The 22,316-nt window shown below is 41.0% G+C and overlaps 1 protein-coding gene across 1 annotated transcript in view; it reads right to left on the bottom strand.

Annotated features, from left to right (window-relative positions):
- The window catches only part of EFCAB6 (EF-hand calcium binding domain 6), a 110,485-nt gene that overhangs the window by 27,457 nt on the left and 60,712 nt on the right, over window positions 1-22,316 (bottom strand). Inside the window, exons 8-10 of the mRNA XM_014523609.1 lie at window positions 21,214-21,348; window positions 17,187-17,298; window positions 11,367-11,555 (exon numbers count right to left, since the gene is read on the bottom strand). Coding sequence (XP_014379095.1) covers window positions 11,367-11,555; window positions 17,187-17,298; window positions 21,214-21,348 — 436 coding nt within the window. The remainder of the gene's footprint in view (window positions 1-11,366; window positions 11,556-17,186; window positions 17,299-21,213; window positions 21,349-22,316) is intronic.

Genomic DNA, 22,316 nt, shown 5'->3' with positions numbered 1-22,316 from the left:
CAGGAATTCTTCACAATTCATTTTTCAAGGAATGCCACAAAGGAAAAAAGAGCCATGTAAGAAGCACGAAGAAAAAAGGCAACAACCAGCATTAACAATGTAAATAGTGAAACTTAAGCCAACATAAGCAAAGAAGTTCAAAGCTCATCTGTGGTTTAACAGAGGTCCAAAGAAGTGGGTGATATTAAATGTGGGCTATAATACTAACCACAAAGGGATGAAGTAAGGGCTGATTAGGTGAAATGTCTCAATATATGATATTCTTTAAGGTTCTTAGATACACAGTTAGTGAAATCTCATTGAATAAAAAGGGGATATAACCATGAACTATAATGGAACACAGAATTGGGCCTACAATACATTATTCTCCTGATTTCAATCTCTAAGATAACTGCTGTACTTTTTTTTAACGGAATCTCCCATTGTAGGGATGCAGCAGCTAAATACTGGTGAGGTGAAATGTGAGTGTGTGTGTGGGGGAAAACAAGTGTATTAAGTAAAAGTGCATGAGATATAATATTTCCATTTTCAGCATGCCATTTCAAAGCTTCCACACTGACAACCGTTGGTGCATAAATACTATTACAAATACCATTCAAATCAGTGGAATTCTGCATGCTTAAAATCTGCTTTGTATGGAAGGTAAGATGGAAGAGTGATAAGAAATAATCAACTCATTAAAACATTGTGTATTTGGAGTAACTTGTTTTTAATGTAAATAACAGCTAAGTTTTTCTGCTTATTTATTCAAGAACAGCAAAACACAGAAGTCCATTGTGCTGCCCAAAGTCTAGGATTCCAAAAAGGTAGCATTAGTGTAAACTTTGTCTAAACTTTAAAGCTATATTCAAACCTCAGCTATTAGTTCTGAAAAAAGCAGCAGCAACATTTTCAGTTTTTAAAATGAAGGCAAGTTTTATGTATAAAAGTAAGTCCTAGGAACTGTATAGTATGAAATGACATTAAGAAATAAAATAATGTAAGCATTTTAAAAATAAACTACTTTTTCTTCAGGGTCATATGCCAGCATTCAACCAAGAAAGACTGAACACAGGATTGCCATTATGCCAAATAGCAACTGATTTTACTATAGCAGTGCTGGTAGGTACCAGTGAAAATGAAAGGCTCTTGTAAACTATTCAATTTTTAGTTAAAAATTGTTGCTTAACATATACAAAACATTTAGTTTTTATTTTTTACTTTTGTAAGTTTAAAAGTACAAGCTTTGCCACCCTAGTGCTTCACATGATACAAAACACTTGAAAATAAACACATAGCTTTTGGTCTTGTGTTCCTGTTTCCTTGTCACTTCTCACATGATTGTTATAACTGAATGGAAAATAAAACATATTTCTTCTATAACTACAAGGAACCTGTCTCTTCATTGGAAAATAAAACTTTTCAGTATTAACCACACTACAGAAACTGGACCTGCAGGATAAGTATTATTGTTCTACTCTTAAGAGAAGAAATATGAGAAGTGGAATTATACATGCAGACACTGAATCAAACCCATGCTGCTGGGAGGAAAGAATATAGCCAGGCACTGTACAAAAGATGCTTTTTGGGTTTCTAACCTTCTGAAATCTGCAAAGCAGTGTGTTTATGTTTTTAATTATTCTAATAATGCAAAAGACTTAGTAATAGTAGTAAAAGTATCAGTGCTCTGGAATATTTCGCAGAATGATGCACACTGTTGGGGAGGAATAATTTTCTTAACATATTTCAAGAACTTTCATCTAAGTTTGTTTTTCATAAGACTTGCTCCAGCTTGATTTAAAAAAATGTTAGAATGTAGCCAATGAAAAAAAAATAACATGATTATTTGATCATCTGTTTTCAAAAAACAGACCAACATCTGGGAAATTCAAAATATTACAACTTTAATCCATTGACTGCAACAGGAGTGGGCAATTATTTGGGCTGGAGGGCCACTTAAGGAGTTTTGGTGAGCTGTTGAAGGGTGGGGTAGGGTGGGGGTGCTGACTAGGAGTTCTGGCGAGCTGTTGAAGGCCAGGGCTGGGGGATTGCTGACCCAGCTTTGGCCCCCCATCATGGCAGTTTACACTGCTTGGAGGGGGCCAGGGAGATGCCAATTGATCCTCTCTGGCCCTGGGCCCATCTGAGGGTGCTGGACAGAGCAGGCAGGTAGGGAGTGGCGCCCAGGAGCAGGAAGGGCCAGGGTCAAGGCCAGGACTGGGGCTGGAATTGCGGGGCAGTGACAGTGCAGGGCCAGGGCCCGGTACAGAGCTGCAATCCACTCCCTACATGTCCCTGAGACTGCTGGATGAAAGATGGGCCATTTTTTATTCTCACTGAACAATGAAGGGAGCCAGGGACCACTATCCTCTGGTCCTTGCTGACTTAGTAGTTCTCATGGACCCTGCAAGCTATGTGGCTGCTTATCACCACACCACACTGGGCCAGCCCCCCAGCACTTGATCTTTTAAGTGTGCCATTACTGCCCACTTTCCATCATCTGGCTCCTTTTCTGGAAAAGTTGTGGCTATGCCTGGGAACAGCAAGGGAGCAGGTAATTAAGCTACTTTTTGCAGCAGCTTGTATGAGGAGATAGATGCAGTCTCAGTCCAGCGTACTGTGGCACAGAAGCTGGTAGGAGTCTCCAGAGCACCCCCATGGGAGGATGGAGGGTAGAGTTCCTCCAGTCGAGGAATGAATGAGCCACATCTCTGATTCTAAGCAAGGCTACAGCCTCAAGGTACAGAACCAAACTTCCCCATCTTACATACTGTGGAGAAGAAGGTATCAAATGGGGTTGGTTCTCATTCATCTTCAATTGTTCAAGTTTCAGTTATTCATTGGCAGCTATTGTTGGGTCAAACAGGTAATTCTCTCTCTGCTCCTGACAGTTAGAAGTGAATATCTATGTGGTCACCATTTCTTGATTCAAATGGTGTTACAGCAGTTTAAATCCTTCCACTTTCTAAATTTGTACAGGCCCAGACCATGTGGCCTTTGTCAGGAGAGCCTGCATCTGTGTAGAAATTTGCTCACAACTGACTGAGGCAGTAACTGTTGCCAGAGACAGGCATGCAGCCACCACTGTGCACTGACTTTGTGATGTATACTCTATTGTACATTTCCAAAAACCCAGCAGAGAGCTCCAGGGACTCTGTCCACTCCTCTGTATCAGCATACTATTGGTCCAAGATGTTCTGGGAGATGAGTTGTTTTTCAAACCTAGTCATGCAAAGCATGGCAGGCTGTTGTCTGAATGTAAATGTGTTGATAGAGCTGCTGCTGATCTTTTTCACTGCCACTCACCCATTAGGTCATAACTGCCTCCCTGGGGCCCAGTTCAAGTCATTTTTATAGGTGCTGAAGTGGAACCTAGCCAGAATTTTAGGCATCTAAGTCAAAGTGTGATCTAGATTGACCCCACTCCAACAGCTACACAATCACCTATGTGCATATTCAATGCTTCCATTTTGGCTTGAAAAATTCTCTAGGCATCTCAACTTAAGTTGGTGTACATGTTCAGAAGTGATTTGTATCAAGCACATAGGCACCTCCTTCCTAAGCTCTGTTGTGATTCAGATCAGAGCTGGCAGATGCCTAAACTACACCGAAGTCCATGATCTGATAAGTGTTCACTGAGAATACCTAGTGCCTGATTGACAAAGATGGCATAAGCCCAGTACCCCACAGTCACTCTCAACCATACCTGCTGGTGGTGGCAGAAGCAGTCCTGATCTTTTGCCCAATGGCTCTTGTGGTTAGAATAATATTCTTCAAAGTGGGAGAGCTTTTTTTGAAGTCCTTTTTCAGCCTGACAGGGGTCAAAATGACTTTTCCCACTTTCCAGGAGTGTGCCCTAATCACCTAACAATAAAATAAACAGCATGGTAGCCTTTACCTCTTCTGCTAAATTTGGGATAACCAAGAGTGCAAACCAAGAGTGCAAAATTTATGGGGTCAAAGGATGATGGACTATGAGGTTTACCGTAATACTTCCATTTTAAATGTGTTCATATTGATATAAGTTGCTGGTCTACATGACAGAAGACACAGCCATCTACTGAGATGTGAACAGCTTTGACACTTCAGCAAACATGGAGGTTGCAGGTAACACCTCCAGGAAAGAGAAAGAAATAAACATGCCACAAAATAAACTGTGCAGCCAGAATGTATGCAAGGATGGACAAGGAGAATGTTGTCTGAAGGGTGAAGTCTGAAGATAGGGACCAGAAGAGGAGTTGTCGGTTTCTGTAGTTGGACAGATTGTAAAGGGAACAACATTGAAGAACTCAGGGCTGTGCAGCTGTATTAGGGACTCCTTTAAGGGGGCAAACTGATTTGGTGGCCTTTACCTAATAACACTTTGAGGAGCTGTCTGCTTTGCTGCTTGGAACTTTGGGTTGAATTTCTTTTCCTCAACAAGAGATAAAGTCCCTCTGAGAACCTAAACAGTGAATTAGATAAATGGACTCTATCCTGTTCCCATATGTAACTGGAGCTGCCAGCTATTTGAAAGACACCATAGATTTCTTAAAGAAACTGGCCTCCATTGACAAGTTTCCAGCTAACACGATGGATGTCATATCTCTGTACATCAACTTGTACTCCCTATGAAGACAGATTACAAGGTGTAAAAAACATTATCTCCAACAAGAAAATTGCTTCTGTTTCCATTACACTCTCCTTCTTTGTCCTCACACACAACTATTTCAGGTGTGGGGATTTCCTATACATATAAACAAGTGTCAGTGTCATTGACACACGTGGCTCCCCAGTATATCACTGTATTTATGACAGACATTGAAATTTGTTTCCTCTGCAGCTGCCCTCTTATCCCCATGATCTACCTAAGGTACATTGACAACACCTTCATTGTATGGACACATGGGAAGGAATTGCGAGAGATATTTCATGAGAACTTTAATGACTTCCACACATCATAGAATAATAGAAAATGAGGGTTGGAAGGGGCCTCAGGATGTCATCTAGTCCAAACCCCTGCTCAAAGCATGACTATCTCCAACTAGATCATCCCAACCAAGGCTTTGTCAAGCCAAGTCTTAAAAACCTCCAAGGATGGAGATTCCACAACCTCTCTGGGTAACCTGTTCCAGTGCTTTACTACCCTGCTAGTGAGAAAGTTTTTCCTAATATCTAACCTAAACTTCCCTTGCTGCAACTTGAGACCATTGCTCCTTGTTCTGTCATCTGACACTACTGACAACAGTCTAGCTCTTTGTAACCACCCTTCAGGTAGTTGAAGGCTGTTATTAAATCCCCTCTTAGTCTTCTCTTCTCCAGACCAAAGCAGCCCAGGTCCCTCAGCTTCTTCTCATAAGTCATGTGCCCTGGCCCTCTAACCATTTTTGCTGTCCTCTGCTGAACTCTTTTCAATTTGTCCACATCCTTTTGGTAGCAGAGGGCCCAAAACTGGATGCCGTACTCCACATGTGGCTTCACCAGTGCCAAACAGAGGCGAATAATCACTTCCTTCAATCTGCTGGCAACGCTCCTATTAATGCAACCCACTATGCTGTTAGTTTTCTTCACAACAAAGGCAAACTGTAGGCTCATTATTCAGCTTATAATCCATTGTAACCTCCAGGTCCTTTTCTGCAGAGCTGCTGAATAGCCAATTAGTCTCCAGCCTGTACCAGTTCATAGGACTACTCTGCCCTAAGTGCAGGATTTTGCATTTGTCCTTATTGAACCTCATGAGATTTCTTTTGGTTTAATCCACCAAACTGTTGAGGTCTCTCTGAATCTAGCCCTACCCTCCTGTGCATCTACTACTTCTTCAGCTTGGTGTCATCTGCAAACTTACCGAGGGAGCACTCCATCCCATCTTCCAGGTCATTCCTTCAAACTAACGCTGGAATACTCCACTCAGCAACTTCATTTCTTAGACACTACAGCACAGGTTTGAAATGGCACCACCACATTTTATTGGAAACCAACTGAGCACCACAGCTAACTTAATTACCCACATTAAGGATCTGGAGCAGGGATTCCTAAAATTACAATACAATCCCAAAGCTACAGCCACTCAAATCAACAAATCCAGACTCAGACCCAGCTCCAGCCTGCTACAATACCAACTCTGGGACAAGGACAACAGAGTCCCTTTGGTTGTTACCTACAGTCCCTGGCTTGAACACCTCAGACATACTATTAATGATCTACAACTCCTCCTGGAAAAGGATGTTGTTAGTCTATAAGGTACATATCTCTCCTACCTTCAACTTGACTTCAGACTAACATGGCTAACTATATCTGTCTAGCTAGTTCCTTAACAACCAGGAGGACTGGGAATGAAAATGGATAGTCAGGACTTCCCTTCTGCTGTCAAAGCAATGCATGGTCTGGTTCCAAGTGGCACACTCAGAGATGGGACAAGCCTGCAGGGGTCCCAAACAAGCAGCTCCCTGAGGTGACTTTGAAACAGAGCAAGCAAGAGCGAATCCAATCTTGTGCACCAGTGAGTTCTTTGGAGTGGAAGTTATCTGGTTTTTCACAAGCTCTACTAAGTAAATTGTTAGCTTCACCCCTTCTTCACATGTCAACAAATCCCCTGCCAGTTAAATTTACGTCCATCAATAAGCCTGAGCAGTGTTCCCTTTCTTTTCCTCCCTCACATTCATTTTGGCATCTTCTGTTCACTGCTTGACCTAGGTGTTAAAGATATAGAGAGTTTTCTACCAAGTCACTGAGTATCCTCAACTCTCAATGAAGCCAAGATGATGAGCACAGAGTTGGACCCACCCATGCATAACTCCTGTTCCTTAAGTTTTTTTCCTCTCCTTTTTCTATTAATCTGGTATTGATGCCCAAGTGAAAAGTATATTTTCTGGATCTGGTAGCTGTTTTAATAGTTATTTTAACCTTTCCCACCCATCCCAAATCAAAGAGCCTCCTTTCCTAGTTCAGTAGATCTTTGAATACTTTACTATTTCTAGGTCTGATCCCTAGATGCAGTTTCCAGCAGGAAAATTCTGAGTAGTGCACTAGGCTCTTTATTTTATGTGGAAGAGGTCTACCCAGGTCATTGATGAGCATGACAGGCTAATCCAAAAGGGTGATGAAGCATATTCTAAGATGCAGCTACATGATCTGTTTTTTGAAAGTGCACCTCTCCAGAAAACTGAGATTCAGCTGACTTCTCAATTGTCCCTATCAAGTGAGTCCTACAGAAGCTGCAGTGTATACTACGTATAATTAATCAGAACATAAAGCTGATTAGCCTGTGCCAAAGCCATCAAAAGACTCATGAAAACTAAAACATTTAGAAATTCCTCAAGATTTTCTTTCTTCCCCTTATTCAGCTGTTTTCAAAGCATAAAATATATCTTAAAACTGTATGGCTTTGGGTTTTGTGAATTTTTGCCTTTGTGGTTTAGGGTTTTATTTATGAGGTGCCATTCAAGACAAAAGTCATCCCCAACTCAGACTTTACTAGTTCAGTAAATTTTCCATACTTTAATGATCAAGCTGAATATTTTACTTGTTACTTTTTAATATACTTCAATGATCAAGTTGTATAACATAATGATCATGTTCCATAATGTGCCTAAAAGAGCTGCGTAGGTCATTAATTTAGCTACATACTTTACAAGTCAAAATTGCTGCTTATTTGGATGAAGTGAATATTTTAATATCTAGTCTCCTCTGTTGATTGCATGTTCATCTAGGGATGAATGCTGACCCCAGGATGGGATGACATTACAAAGGAAGGGAATTTTAGTTTGAACTCAAAATGGCGGAGACCATTTTATGGATCTGGTGCTTTTTAATTTTTTTAATTTCCCCTTTTGGCCTGATTTGGATTTTGACTGATGGACGTATCCTGTCTAATCCACCTGTGGCACAGAAAAGGCTTAATTCACTGAGTTAAAAAAAAAAACCAACCAAACTTCTGTACAGAGACCTGAGCAGCTCCTATAAGATACTGGGTATCCTCCTTTTCCCTGGAAGGAAAATGCTCAGCATCTTGAAACAATGAGTACAAAAGCAGTTGGTGAGAGAGCCTCTTGAGGATCAAGATACAATAGAATAAAAACTTGGCTATCAAACTTAACTAACTTTAAAACTTGCCAAAGGACTGTTACAATAACATACACATATACTGCTTTAAAAACAACACATCTGTTGGGACTGATCAACCTCTTTCCTACAAGAGGATTTACACTGGCATCACTCCATTGAAATCCAATGTTACACAGGCATAACATGAAGTAAACAGAAATCGACTATTATTAAACCTATATCTGCGTAGATCACAATAGATCACACTTGTAAATCTACGTCATAATGTTAGATAAAATTTCATTTTGGTAATATGTTGGAAAATTTAAATATTGAAAAATAATATCAACAGGCTTTTTAAAAAGAACTATAAATAAAATTACTTTTCCTCCACCTGTATTTAACTAGGCATTGCCTGTTATAAGGGATGTGGTAAAAGATACAATACTGTAAATGTAAATGCTAAATTCACAAAAATCAAAATCAAAATATATATTTCAAGCCAATTTATAAAATGGGTCACAGTTACACTTATAATAAACACTATCATAAATCTAACAACTTCTATTAGCAGCTGACATGCCTATAAATCTATAAAGTCTGCAGTACATTACAAACATTTTGAAGCTTTTTATGGGTCGTTCTTGATGTTAAAATTGCAAGTGCTCTTTTCCTCTTCAAAACAAACCTTGCAGTTATTTAATTTCTAACAGACTTTTTGATTTGGAATATAAACAGACATTTAATAAAGATCACATTGGCTTTTCAGTTGCTACTTTATGACATAATATTTAATTACCATATAGTTCTATATGGATTTGTTTTGCACAACATTCTATTGTTGCCATAGTAATAAAGTGAAAGGCTTTTTATATGGTTTTTTTTCCATTGGGTGGTCATGTGGAATTTTTTTCATTTTATTTGTGCTTCAAGCGTTATTGTGCAAATGTTACCAGTAGCTGCTTCTTTAAAGAATATGATGCAAGTTATATTACATTTTTAGAACTACTTTGTTAACACACACAAAATGTTTTTCTTGCTTTTGGCCAAATCCATGAATGAACTGCAAAGTAGCGTAGCTTAAACTCCGTTATACTTTGGCACAAATTAAGCACAGGGGGAGGGGGGAGCAGAGGGGACAGACACATTAACCCTGGGCACCAACTTAGGAAAGACACAAAAATTGTAGCTACCCCTACCACTGGCAGTCCATGTCCTATGCCTAACTACTACGTCCCTGCCGAGTTATGCCTCTGCTTGGATTCACTTACACTCACTCACCATTGTGTAAGGAATCTGTAGTAAGACATACAAAGGAACTAGAAGAAGGTGAAGGAATATGTATATTAAAACAAGATAATGACTTCTTTAGCCCATAGTTTCTTACATACTGTGCCGGAAGGCCACCTCTGTTTCTCCCTAAAAACTCTGCTCTGTGACAATTTGGTTAGGATGGGCCCAGCAGAGGATACACACCTTACCCTATCTCTTTAGGTAACCTAAGCTGGATACATTCCTGAGGGAGGGGGGAAACCTGCTTCCTCTGCCTATGTGACTGGTATCATACCTCGGTGAGGGGCTTGGACTCCCTGGGGAGTTAGCAACTGCCAGACTGCCCAGCAACTAGTGATGCATTTCAAATTGGTTGGCTGACAGCCAACAGGTCCTGGCCTCCATTGGACCAGGTAAATGAGGTCACAAGGGCTATATAAGTTAAGGACTGCCCAGGAGGAGGGGGCAACAGCCATGAGGAAGACTCAGAGAGTGAGAAGAGCTGAACCATCTGAAACTTGCTCTCTCTCTCAAAACTCATGATCAAGGAACTGTCTGTCTCCAAAGGGAATCTCCACCTGCCTCTGGATGATACTTGTGAGCTACCTGAGATCTAATGAGATATATAACTTGCAATAACTCAGATGCGTGATCAAAGGCTACCCAGCCAGGGGAGTTTGCTTTATGGGATTTCTCTGCTATTGCTCTACCCTGTACCCTATTCTAACCCTACCCTTTGTAACCAATAAAGTTCTCCTTTGTACCTAGTGTGGGAGACTTATTGGGAGTGGGTCTAGATTATGCCTGGGGGTTCCCTTGGTCCGGCTGACTAAGGGAGACCGCTACTTGTGCTTCTGACTGAGGGAAGCATCCCAAGTTCTTGAAGTGAATCAAGTACCCTTGAGGGCTACTAGGCCTGTGTTGCCCAGGGTGCACAAATCCAGAATCAAGCCCAGCCCTGGGTGGTGGCAGTGGAACCCCCAGGCTAGTGGGTGTGGTCCAGGAAGGGGGTCAGACAAACGAGAGGCGCCCCCAGGGAGGCACTCGGAACCTGGAAGGTGGTCGGGCACAGTGAGGTGGGTGGCTCAATGCAGGAGCACCCCCTACTGGCCCACCACATGTACTTCTGTTAATTATTACATGCAGGGAAGCGTTACTAAAGTCTCAGTGCTGAAATCTGATCTGTGCAGACAGACACACATTTGTGTGGAGTGCCAGAAACTTGAATAGGAATCCATGTGGTCACAAGTGTCTGCCCATAGGAACCAGACTCAGGCACAATTAAATGGAAGTGAATCTTAAGCAAGTGTAGAGGAAGTTTAAATTGGTGCAACGTGCTCACTGAGGACATCAGAAACAGTTGTAATTTCTGCCAATTTAAATTTCCTTTATATTTACTCGGGGCTGAGAATATTCAGGAAGTTTAATATGAATACGTTGTTAAGATGGATTGGATAAACCACATTAAATACTTTTCTGGACACACAAAATCAGAGTGAAATTGTCCTTAAACTAGCTTATCTCAATTTGCTTTGCAAGTGGATTAACCTAATTTGGAAAAAGGGGCCCATATACTAGAAAGAGAGATTTCACACAAGATGATAATCAACAAGACTGATTCTGTTTTAACTTAATACACTCTTTTAATCTGTGTCAACTTCCTTAGGTAGATAAGCCCTCAGAATTTGAACTTCTGAGATGTATACTTGCCACTCATGTTATAATACTTTTGTTCATAGCAAAATATTTGACTAACCATTGAAAGCCATGTTTAGTAGACTTCTATTCATTTCTCTTAACTCACTGCTTACTCAATAGAACCTTCAACATCCACAGACATCAAGAGATCTTCCACAGAGGAAGTTGCATCCAATTCCATCCCAAATTAGCATCTTATGGCAACAATGCTGCAAACAAATTCCTGTCGATCCAAGGGTTTGCCTACATGGGGGAACTCATAAGGATGAGTGCCAACAGAAAAAAGATGCCAGCATCTGAGTATTGAACATGCCTAGTCTTTTCATTCATTCATTTTGAAGGGGTCTGGGTTCATCTTTCAATGAAACATCCTATAGCTTGCTAAATTTTCTTACGTCTGAGAGGAGGCGAATATTATGCAAGAAAATTTTCCAATCTACTGTGTGTGGTTCACAGAGCTTCAGCTTCTTGAAAAGGTGCCTGAATTGTTTGTTCGATAATTTAAAACAGAAATGGTCAAGTACCTGATGGAACTCCAGCACTTTAACTAACCCAGTGCCATCCATAGCAAACAAGGAAAAAGCCTAAGAAAATAAAGAGGGAAGTCACTGTAAAAACATTTAGTATATCAAAACCGTTTTCCTTTTAGCATTGCCATTTATTAGTGGCCAATGTTTATAATTGAACGAGATCTACAGGCATTTTGCATATGAAGAAACAAAAGGAGTTTGAACCATTTTGATGAAGTCCTACTGGGATGGGACAGTTACCGACTATTCTGAAATCAAACAGCATTTCTATAAAATCAAACAAAAATCATACCATATTCATGTGCATTAAACAAACACATCTTTCACTAAATTACAACATCTTCTAAAGGCTAAATACGTGGTAAGAGCAGGTAGACATTTTATAGCAAATTATTTCAAAATACCCAACTATGCAACTATGATCTATCAGACAAAAAAAGAAATGAACAAAAATGTTTGAGATGTCTGTCTTAAGTAAGGAGAAATTGAACTGATTGAGTGTACTAGTTTGTACCTATTTTGCAGCATCTGAAGACTTCTGACTGGCTGTTCTACTGACGTTATCTTAACTTTCTCTACTGCCAAAAATACATTTTGGGCACATCTACATGTGTGCCTTTACCGCGCAGTAACCAAAATTACTGAGCAGTACAGGCACACATGCACACCCATAGTGCACATTAAACTGACTTGAGTGTAAATTTGATACCTGGATCATGCAGGTATCAAATTTACACCCAATTAGTTACTGAACAGTAACACTTTGTGTGTGGACTGACTTGGGACTAAGTTTAGTTCCAAGTCAGTCCACACTAGACCATGCAAAGCTTCGGTCACTTATTTGATTTGGAGGAGATTCAGCCCAATTCGGTGGCTGAATCTCTGAATCTGAATCAAATCAGAAGACCCATTAATCTCTTTGAATTGAATTGGAAGCCTCACAGTAAATTTAAGATGGCATAAATGCACGTGTCGACATGTGCTTTGAGAAGTACCTCCATTCTCAGGTTTTCTTCTTCTGTTTAAAGGCATAGATGAGAGATGAGCACATGACCTCTCATTTTAGTACCTGCATTCGTGCTTTACCTGGTATAGTACCTGTTCCGTGTGTTTAGGGGGAGTTTTCCAATGACTCTTTAGTCCAGAGGAAATGGATTAATTTCATTGCATCCTGGATTCCATTCCAACACAGGATATTTAAGAGAATGCAAAGAACTAGAGGAGGTATGGCCAATTTCAGGCAACCTGAGTGTATCAAAAGAAGATATCAGGAGGCAATCAACTGCTAGGCATTCCCTATGCCACCCACTCAATTAGTACCACCAACCCAATTTAATTCTGTCACCTTATTTTAGTCTGTAATAGGCATAAGATGCAAGATATAAAAACAATTGATTTAAATGTCATACAAGTTTTGAAATTAAGATAGTCCCAGTCACAATTATGGCAAAGTTCTATATGTTTCTTCATGGCTTCATAGGTTGAAGAGCATTTTTATGAACATTATTATAAATAATGGCTTCATATTTTAATAACATTAACTATTGTATATACAGAAAACTTGACATTATTTGCTAAAGTAATTCTGCAATACACTTCATATTATAAATAGATCCCTTGAATATGTAACAGTATTCTTTTAATCTTGGCCTATATTTTTTTCACAATGATGGGATAGTCAAGGTTGGGGTAGGCAGTGTAACCCAGGCATGGTAAAGATGACTGGGAAATGAATACATTGCAGAGAGGTTCCAGCTATATAACTTAACTATTCATTTGAAGACTTTTTGTGTTTTGTCTGAAGAATAGATTTTTTTAAAGAAAATTTGGTGATGGTTTTTGGTTTGTAAACTGAACTGTACTAAACTCCACTTTTAACTTCACCTTTTCCTGTTTTTGAGACCAGGTTGTTTAGTACATCTCTTTAAGTAACTGTGAAAGGCCTCAGAAAGGAGAGGGAAGCTATCATACTCTCCCACACAAGGGTGTTTGACATGATTCTTCTTGGACAAAGTCCTGGTTTTTGAGGGTGGAAACAGACATTGCTGGACATCTCATTTGTGCCACCATAAAAAAGTTTAGAGTGGTACAAATAGCAAGTTAATAGACATTATTACACTGTGTTGCACCACATCAAAGGAAAATCAGAGGTGCAACAAAAGGTAGTGAGCTGCAGTGTGAGCTGCTCATACTTTCCAGCAACCCTGGGCACCCATGCCTCTTCATAAGTGTGGAAACTGGGGTTCCCTGCTCACCCAGACCTATCTCCTGTGATTGCAGAAGTGACACCACTTCCCCATCCCCGCCCTGATCATGGGGGAGTGGGTCTGACTGAGCGGGGAAAGAAGGGATATCATATCACCCCCTTTCCCACACCACCTGGGACAGGACGAGTGGTGATGTGTTTTGCCCAATGAAGTGGATTGGTTGTGCCATGACAAATTGCAACACAGGTGATCCACATCATTAGGTGACACCTATTTCTAGCCTTTCCGAGCTAAACGATAAGACAGAAGCTGTTTCATATCAAAGGATGGGCTCTTGTATCACATAACCTCCAAATTACTATCTCCATTGACAAAGCAGAGTCTGCCTCCCCAAATTTTGCTAGGATCAAAAGCTGTTTTTTCCTGACAAGATAGACAGTGTGGGATTCTATTTCCTATAATCAAAGTACAGTTTGCAACCAGTTCTGAGTTACACCACAAAAATGTAGGAGAAGTCTATTACCCACGCTGAGGAGGTGGGGGGTATCTACACGTTCATTGATGTGCTTTACAGAATGTGCATGAAATCTAGTACCTCCATTGTCAGGTACTAGAAAAATGCATATTAGCCTATTTTAATGTGCATTATTAGCTAAAGAGCATGGTTTTTGTGATGCTTTAACGTGCATTAAAATAGGTTAATGCTCATTAAAGTGCACATATAGATGTGCCCAGGTGTGTAAGTGCTCCCATTATAAGAATAAAGAGATATCTGCATGTTTCTGTTGGGCAATCTGATTCCTATAATGGGGGCGCTTACACACTGAGAGACAGTAATAGAATCGTTCCTACTTTTTAGTCAGGTAACTCTGAGTTTACTGCAAGATGTACTTTGGCTGTCCAGTAAGTGAGAGAGAATTCAACACAAGTGGGCACAAGTAATATTTAATATAAATGCTATGCTGTGCTATTGAGAGTCCTATATCTATATTTGGGGTTGGACTAGATGACCTAGCATGGACTTATTAGGGGGAGATCATGTCAGACCAACCTGATTGCCTTTTATGATCAGGTCACAAAGGCCATGGACGCAGGTGTCGCGGTGGATGTAGTCTTTCTGGACTTCAGCAAGGCCTTTGACACCGTCTCTCACCCCATCCTAATTAATAAACTAGGCGACTGTGGCATAGATGCCTACACAGTCAGATGGATTGCAGATTGGCTGAAGGGTCGCACTCAGAGGGTGGTGGTGGATGGATCATACTCGACTTGGGGGGAGGTGGGTAGTGGAGTCCCCCAGGGCTCGGTCCTGGGGCCTGCGCTGTTCAATTTCTTCATCAGCGATCTTGATGCTGGGGTGGAAAGCAACCTGTTTAAATTCGCTGATGACACCAAAATTTGGGGGGAGGTGAGCACGCTAGCAGGGAGAGAGAGATTGCAGAAGGATCTGGATAGGTTACAGGGGTGGGCAAACAGGAACAGGATGTGTTTCAATACGGACAAGTGCAGGGTGCTGCACTTGGGTATTAGGAACCAGCAGCACACTTATACGATGGGAAACTCCCTACTTGAGAGCACGGAGGCGGAAAGGGATCTTGGTGTCATTATTGACTCCAAGATGAACATGGGCCGACAATGAGAGGTCATGGTTGGCAGGGCTAACCGGACCTTGTCGTGCATCCACAGGTGCATCTCGAGTAGAGCCAGGGAGGGGATCCTCCCCCTCTATGCGACGCTGGTCAGGCCGCAGCTGGAGTATTGTGTCCAGTTCTGTGCGCCCCATTTCAGGAGGGATGTGGACAACATGGAGAGGGTCCAGAGGAGGGCCACCCGCATGATCTGGGGACAACAGGGCAGACCCTACAGTGAGAGACTGCGGGACCTGAACCTATTCAGCCTCCACAAGAGAAGGCTGAGGGGGGACCTGGTGACCGTCTATAAACTCACTAGGGGGAACCAGAAGGGTTTGGGGGAGACACTGTTTCCCCTAGCCCCCGCTGGCATAACAAGGAGTAATGGGCACAAGTTGATGGAGAGGAGGTACAGATTGGACATCCGAAAAAACTACTTCACAGTTAGGGCGGCTAGGAGCTGGAACCAACTTCCAAGGGAGGTGGTGCTGGCCCCTACCCTGGGGATCTTTAAGAAGAGGCTGGATACCTACCTGGCTGGATTCATTTGAGTCCCGTTTTTTGTTTTGGGTTCTTTTGTTGTTCTCCCGCCCTGGCGGGGGGTCGGGCTAGAAGATCTATTAGGTCCCTTCCGACCCTAAAACTATGAAACTATGAAACCTCCTGAAGTCCCTTCCAACCCTAATTTTCTATAATTCTATAATGCATAGCACTGTTGAAAATACTTAACAGCAACTACTGCATGAGTGCTCCTGTGGCATGGTATAATTAGCAGCATCCAAGGTCTAAAATAAGTAATTCTTAAACTAAATATGGGTCTGGGCAGATCAAAATGGAGACAACCTTCAAGGAAACAGAACCTTTTTTAACCCTCTGACATCATTTATAAACATGTGAATGTCACTTCTCACAACCAAAGTGTCCATTCAGCTCACTTGGCCCTGTGATTCTATTTATGGAAGGGGAATGCTTCCATCAAGGTCTCATTGATTGTTCTTCCCTATCCTTAAGACTAATCCTAACATGTTTCTATTGGGCACTTCTATGTCTCCTTTTGGTTTCAGGGTTTCAGGAGATTTGAGGATTATAGTAGTGACTACAAAATAAAGCATGACACTTTTCTTCCAAAGACATCTCCAAATGCTATTTAAAGACAGGCAATTATTATTCTCCCCATTTTCCAAGTGGGGAAACCAAGGCACAAAGAAGGTAAGTGTCTTTTCCAAAACCTCCAAGAAATTCAAGAGCAGAGCTGATAATGGAACACTTCTAGATGTCCAGTCTAAAAGTCTATTCAGTAGATTAGACCCTGCCTCTGGGATGGCCTGTGTAACTCCATGGTAAAATGAGCTTTCTTAGCTCATGCTGGTAAATCATAATGACCCACCACCCCATGATGTTGTCTCTATGTGTAATAAATCCCAGCTCAGGAAAGCTGTAAGATGTGAGTGGCAATTTGGAAGAGCCCAATTCATACAGGACTAATTAATTCTGTAGGACGGCTTTGAGATCCCATTTTTTCTTTTTTACTCCCCAGTCTTTCCCCTCCCAGAGCTCTAGGCTTATTGTTATTGCTTCCTGTAACTACCAGGAGCTAATGCTACAGAACTAAGATAGATGCTTTCTCCCATAAGACTGAACATGATACTTTTATAGTGAACCCTGCTTCTACTGCTCTGGGATTTGGGGCACCCTTTCTGAGCAGCAAACAACTGGGCTGGACCCAGCTAGACAAAAAATGTCATGTTCTGGCCACATACAACTTACCTTGTATAACAAATCGTATGAAGATGTAACTATTTCTTTGATCTTAGGGTCTTTTTTAAGCTGAGCATTGTGCAACTTGCAGGTGGTGCAGCCTGCTTTTGTCTCTGCTGGTATTTAGATGCTCTGCTATCATCAAAGGCTCTCAGGAAATCAACATAAGAGAGCTTGCTGTCATGAATGCTGATTCCTAAGCTAAGGGGAAAAAACCAGAATCAGATACCACATTTTTAAAAGATGTTTCCCATTATTAATGCTACTAATTAATTATATGGATTATTATTTGCTTTCTGACATGTGTCCAGGAGCCCCAGTCAGGGTCCAGGACTCCATTGTATTAAACACTGTGCAAACAAGAACAAAAAGATGGTTTGCACTTTGCCCTGTACAAAAGTCTTTTCGTCCCAGAATCTAAAAATGCTTTTGAAGAATTACTTGAGCTTCATAATACCCTATGAAGCTTCATTATCACTGTGTTAAAGACAAGGCAACTGAGAGAAAGAAAGATTGTTATGTTGATTTTCAAAGGTGCTTGTGTTTCCTATTGCTTTTGGCAGGACTTTCCCCTGCTGTGCACATCCAAAAATCAATCCTAAGAAAATCATCTAGGCAGTTACTCCCAGGGATGGAACTCAGGAGTTCTGACTCCCGGTCTTCTGTTTTTAGCCACTGGACAAACTACCTACTATTCATCAAGTGGTAGGAAAGCAAATCAAGTCTTCATGTAATGGAAGGGTATTTGAGGTCCATCTGACATAGGGTCACCATGGCACCTTTTACAGCTTCCTGACTGCACCACTGGCAATAACCAAGCAGCTGATGGGCTGTTTTAACCTAAGCCACTTCTGTAAGGTGTCAGAGACAAGTGAAAGTACAGTATAGTAGAGGTCAGCCTTACTCTGCCTCTGACATATATTCTTTCTCCCTCAGCCTGCGCATTGGTCTGAAAGTTGGAGTGCCTTGCACAGGAACTGGAGAAATCCTTCCACAACAGAGAATTCTGTGTTTGGCTGGCTAGGGCCAGATTGTACTGGAGAATCTGGCCTGAACTCCCTGAAGTCTGCTCTCACATTTTTTAGTAGTATCTGGCACATCACAGGCACTGAAGAGAACTGCTCGTTGTCACAGAGGAAATTCAGTGGGTTACACGCATGCTTATAGATAGCTCCAGGTATAAACAGCAAATACATTTTTGCATCAAAAAGCAGCATGGGAAAAGCATTCTTGCCTTGGGGTTTTGAGATGTTTTGCAGAGGACTTCTTTACAAAACTGCATTCTTCCTATTACTTCAAGAATGTTTCACCATAAAAAAACTAGAATTAAGACAAGACTTACATTTGTAGATAGACTGCATTATTTAGAATGAAAAAGAGAAGATTTAGAAGGGGAGTGGATAAAATTACTTAATTCTTTAAAGAGCCTTTTTCCAGTGCTTCATGATAAAAAGCCATTAAATGAAACAATGTTTACTAGATTTACAACAAAGAAAAAGGAATAGTTCTGACTTGTAGTGTACAAGAATGTCTAATTTTAATACAGAGGGCCAGGTAAGGGTCAGCTTGCGGAGTTCAGAACCACAAAAAAGTCACAATATCAAAGAGCAAATTTTTCTGTCACTTACCCCAGTACACATCCAGTACAGTCTGTTCATAGAATTTGCTAGGAAATTAGTCAAAGTGGAAATCCATTGGCTTCCACTGGAGTCAGGTTTACCCGGGATAAATGAGAGTAGGATCTCACCCAAAGACTATCTAGAGATAATTCTATGAGCAGTGAGTACATTTGTTGTGCTGTGATAAAACATGCTGTGATAAATCACTGACAACTGCTACAGGTATTGTGGGGAAAGCAGGCCATGAAGCATCAAGGACTTACTAGTAGGTGGTCCCATAGTCTGATATTCCCTAGTAATAGAATAAATTACTGTAATGTAGCCTTGTCATCTGTTTTCATCGCAAATCACTGAGGACCAATGCCTAAGCCACCAATCACCAGAGTATCCAGTTATAAGAATGTCTAATTAATACAGAGAGTCGGTTAAATAAAAAAGAAGCATTATGAAAACAAGCTGGAAAATAAATTAAACACAGACCCAATATCTGCTACTAAGAAAATACATTCAAGAGCCCTGATTTTGCATCTTGCAGCTGCACATCACTCCCACGTATTGCTAGTGTCAAGCTGGCTATTGGAGGCACTGTGGAAAAGGAAATAATCAACACCATTTCAGCAAAGAAATAAATTGCCAAGTTGGCATTAAAATTTTAGTAATAAAACCAAATACATATGCTAATCTACTCTGTATTATTTAGAGAAGTCTGTTTTGGACCTAGAAAGGAATAATCTGCACAAAATTACAACAAATGGAGGTGTTTATCATTAAGAGGTCTTTGAGAAAGAAACAAGCAGCAGATTCTTATTAGGGTGTCAATTCATAAAAAGTTGATCACTCAATTGAAGATGAACTGTGAAAAGAGTTTGTTATTTTTTTTAAGTCTGGTCTGATGGTAGATTGAGAACAAAACCCAATGACATTGAGGAATGTGTCTTGTTGGGTTTGCATAAGACAGAAAACTGGATATATTTATTAGTAAGTTCTTCATGCCCCTTACACCTTAAAAGAAGAGATTCTATTTCTTGATGTGTGTTGATGACATCCATATGCAAAACAGAATGTATATATTGACATATTGGTAGGATTAAAAAAATTCTAGCAATCTTAATATTGACATAGGAAGAAGGCCAATGTGGTGCCTATCTTCAAGAAAGGGAGGAAAGTGGATCCGGCTAACTATAGGCCCATTAGCCTGACTTCTATCCCAGGGAAGATCTTAGAAAAGTTTATTAAAGAGGCCATCCTTAATGGACTGGCCGATGTCAACATCTTAAGGGATAGCCAGCACAGGTTTGTTGCGGGTAGGTCTTGCTTGACCAATCTCATTTCCTTCTACGACCAGGTGACCTAAATCTGGTTTTTGAGAGTATCTGATAAGGCACATAATAAATATTGGCAAAAATAGAGCTTATGAAACTGCTTCCTGCAGACGCTTCCGGCCTGTCTGGAGTATAACCCATAACGTTATATATAACTTTGTATCAATCATGAGACTGGCATAAGTTTTAAAAAACAGAACTAAAAAAATGAAACTGCAGACTTAGCTGATTTAATAAATTTTTGCTCAAAGGTCAGTAAGATTAACAAACCTAACCACAAGGTATAATTAACACACCTTAAAAAAAATTTAAGTAGGATGGACTTGGGTGGGAAATTGCTCATTTCAAACCCCAAAGTGATGTGGTGTGATTTGCTTATTGGGTAAACCCAAGCTTGGGCGGTAACCTATTATAATGATTTCTAACACCTTTTAACCCCATAGGGTAAGATTGTGAGTGGCTCTATAGCCAACAGATTAGTATAGAACAGGATATAAAAGAACATGCACGTTAAGTGACCAGCAGGAAGGATGGAACAGAATGGTCATTGCTGTCCCATGCCCCCCGTATCCCTTACTTCCAGAGCAAGCGAGGACTGGATCCTGACTGAGGGATCCTCCCTGGTATTTCCTCTGACAGCATGGATCGGGGATGCCTGACTTCGCTGAATCAACTTGACTGTACCTGACACTGAGGGACTATTGATAAGTTGCTAACCAAGTGGGAACTCTTTGTTGATTTGTCTGTCTGTTTTTATTATCACTGCCAACTTTTATCTTTTATTGTTATGTTGTCTGTTTATTAGCTTAACCTTTTTACTAACTGTTATACGTGTAAACTATATTTTTTGCTGTTATAATTAAAATTCATTTTTACTGTTATAAGTGAAACTTGTCATTGCTTCACTCCCAACTCCACCTCCTCGATCCCAAACCAAACAGCCCAGTGGCTGATACAGTTGCAGCACTCAGTCAGCCTGCAACTAAATTGATCCACTCACAGTGCCCAGCTGGCCTGTGACACTAGGTCTAGCAAAATACTTAAACACAGGGGTAATCTTAAGCAGGCAGGTACTTGACTTTGTCAGGACATGTTAAATGAAATACATGCTTAAGTATGTTGCTGAACTGGGCCCAAAGAGAATGAATGAAAACCTGCATAGAAGGCGGTTGAACTAATCTTCATTGAGAGAATAGTTTAATTCCTGCAGTATCCTGCACAGGCCATCTATTGTTATATAGCTATCTCTATTTTTATCCATCTTGTAAAAGGCCTTGTTGAAGTTTTGGAAGTAATCCCTAAATTTATCCCTGAAAGGAAGCAGTTGTTTATTTTAGCTCTTGGGCTAAATATTAGAAAACAGGATACAAACAAATATACAGAGACAAAACAAGAATTCCTGTTTGCTTGTGTTTAAGTCCATCTTATTTGTGCAAAGAATGAAGTATTAATTATTTGGAGGCTGAATTTTCCCAGGCGGTTTTCAAATTTGCACAAGCCATTGCATAGATAAACCTCCCACCTATACGGGAACAAATGAAAACCTATTACTTAAAGTGTGGTTGCCTACTAGGGGTGTGCGAAGTGGGCCATATTCGATTCAGATTTGGATTCAGCCCAATTTGGGAGACAGTGATTCGATTCACTGATTGAGATGAATCTGAAGATTCGATTCTGATTTGGAGAATCAGTGATTTGGCCATAGACACAGCTTTATATGATTTTTCTACATACCTCGAGATACCAGGTGTGGCTCATGAATGCTGAGATGGTGGGGTGGATGGAGCATCCCACAGGAGCAAGGGAGGGCCCCTCCGCGTGCTTGGTGGCAGACCTGGAAGTGGACCGGAAGTGCTTCTGGTCCACTTCTAGGTCTACTGCTTGTCTCGGACTGCCAAAGCCGACTCGAGTTACGTTAGAAATTGGTCGTACGTTAGGGCGGGCTGGTGAATGGAGAGGCAGACACAACTTATTGGTTGCAAAAAACTTTACTCACGCCGCTTGCAATCACGACGCAGGTGGTCCGGACGTCTGAACAACCACATGAGTTGTTCCAGCTGGCGTGGCCCAAGCCAGTTATTCCGTCCGCAATTCGAAGCCGGCGGGGAAAGGGGTACATCTGGGGTTGCGCTCGGTGACGGGAAGAAAGATCGATAGGTGATCAGTCTATCGATCGGCAGCCGCAAGTCAGATAACTTCCGAGGCACTCTGCAGCGTGCTCAAAGCTCTTCGACTTGGGCGGAAGTCGCGCGAAATTTTAAACGGCTAGCGAGCCAAC

This window comes from Alligator sinensis, unplaced genomic scaffold (genome assembly GCF_000455745.1).
Source record: "Alligator sinensis unplaced genomic scaffold, ASM45574v1 scaffold292_1, whole genome shotgun sequence".
NCBI classification, from domain to species: Eukaryota; Metazoa; Chordata; order Crocodylia; family Alligatoridae; genus Alligator; species Alligator sinensis.
Note: the sequence above shows the minus strand (reverse complement) of the source record. Positions and strands in the feature narration are given on the sequence as shown.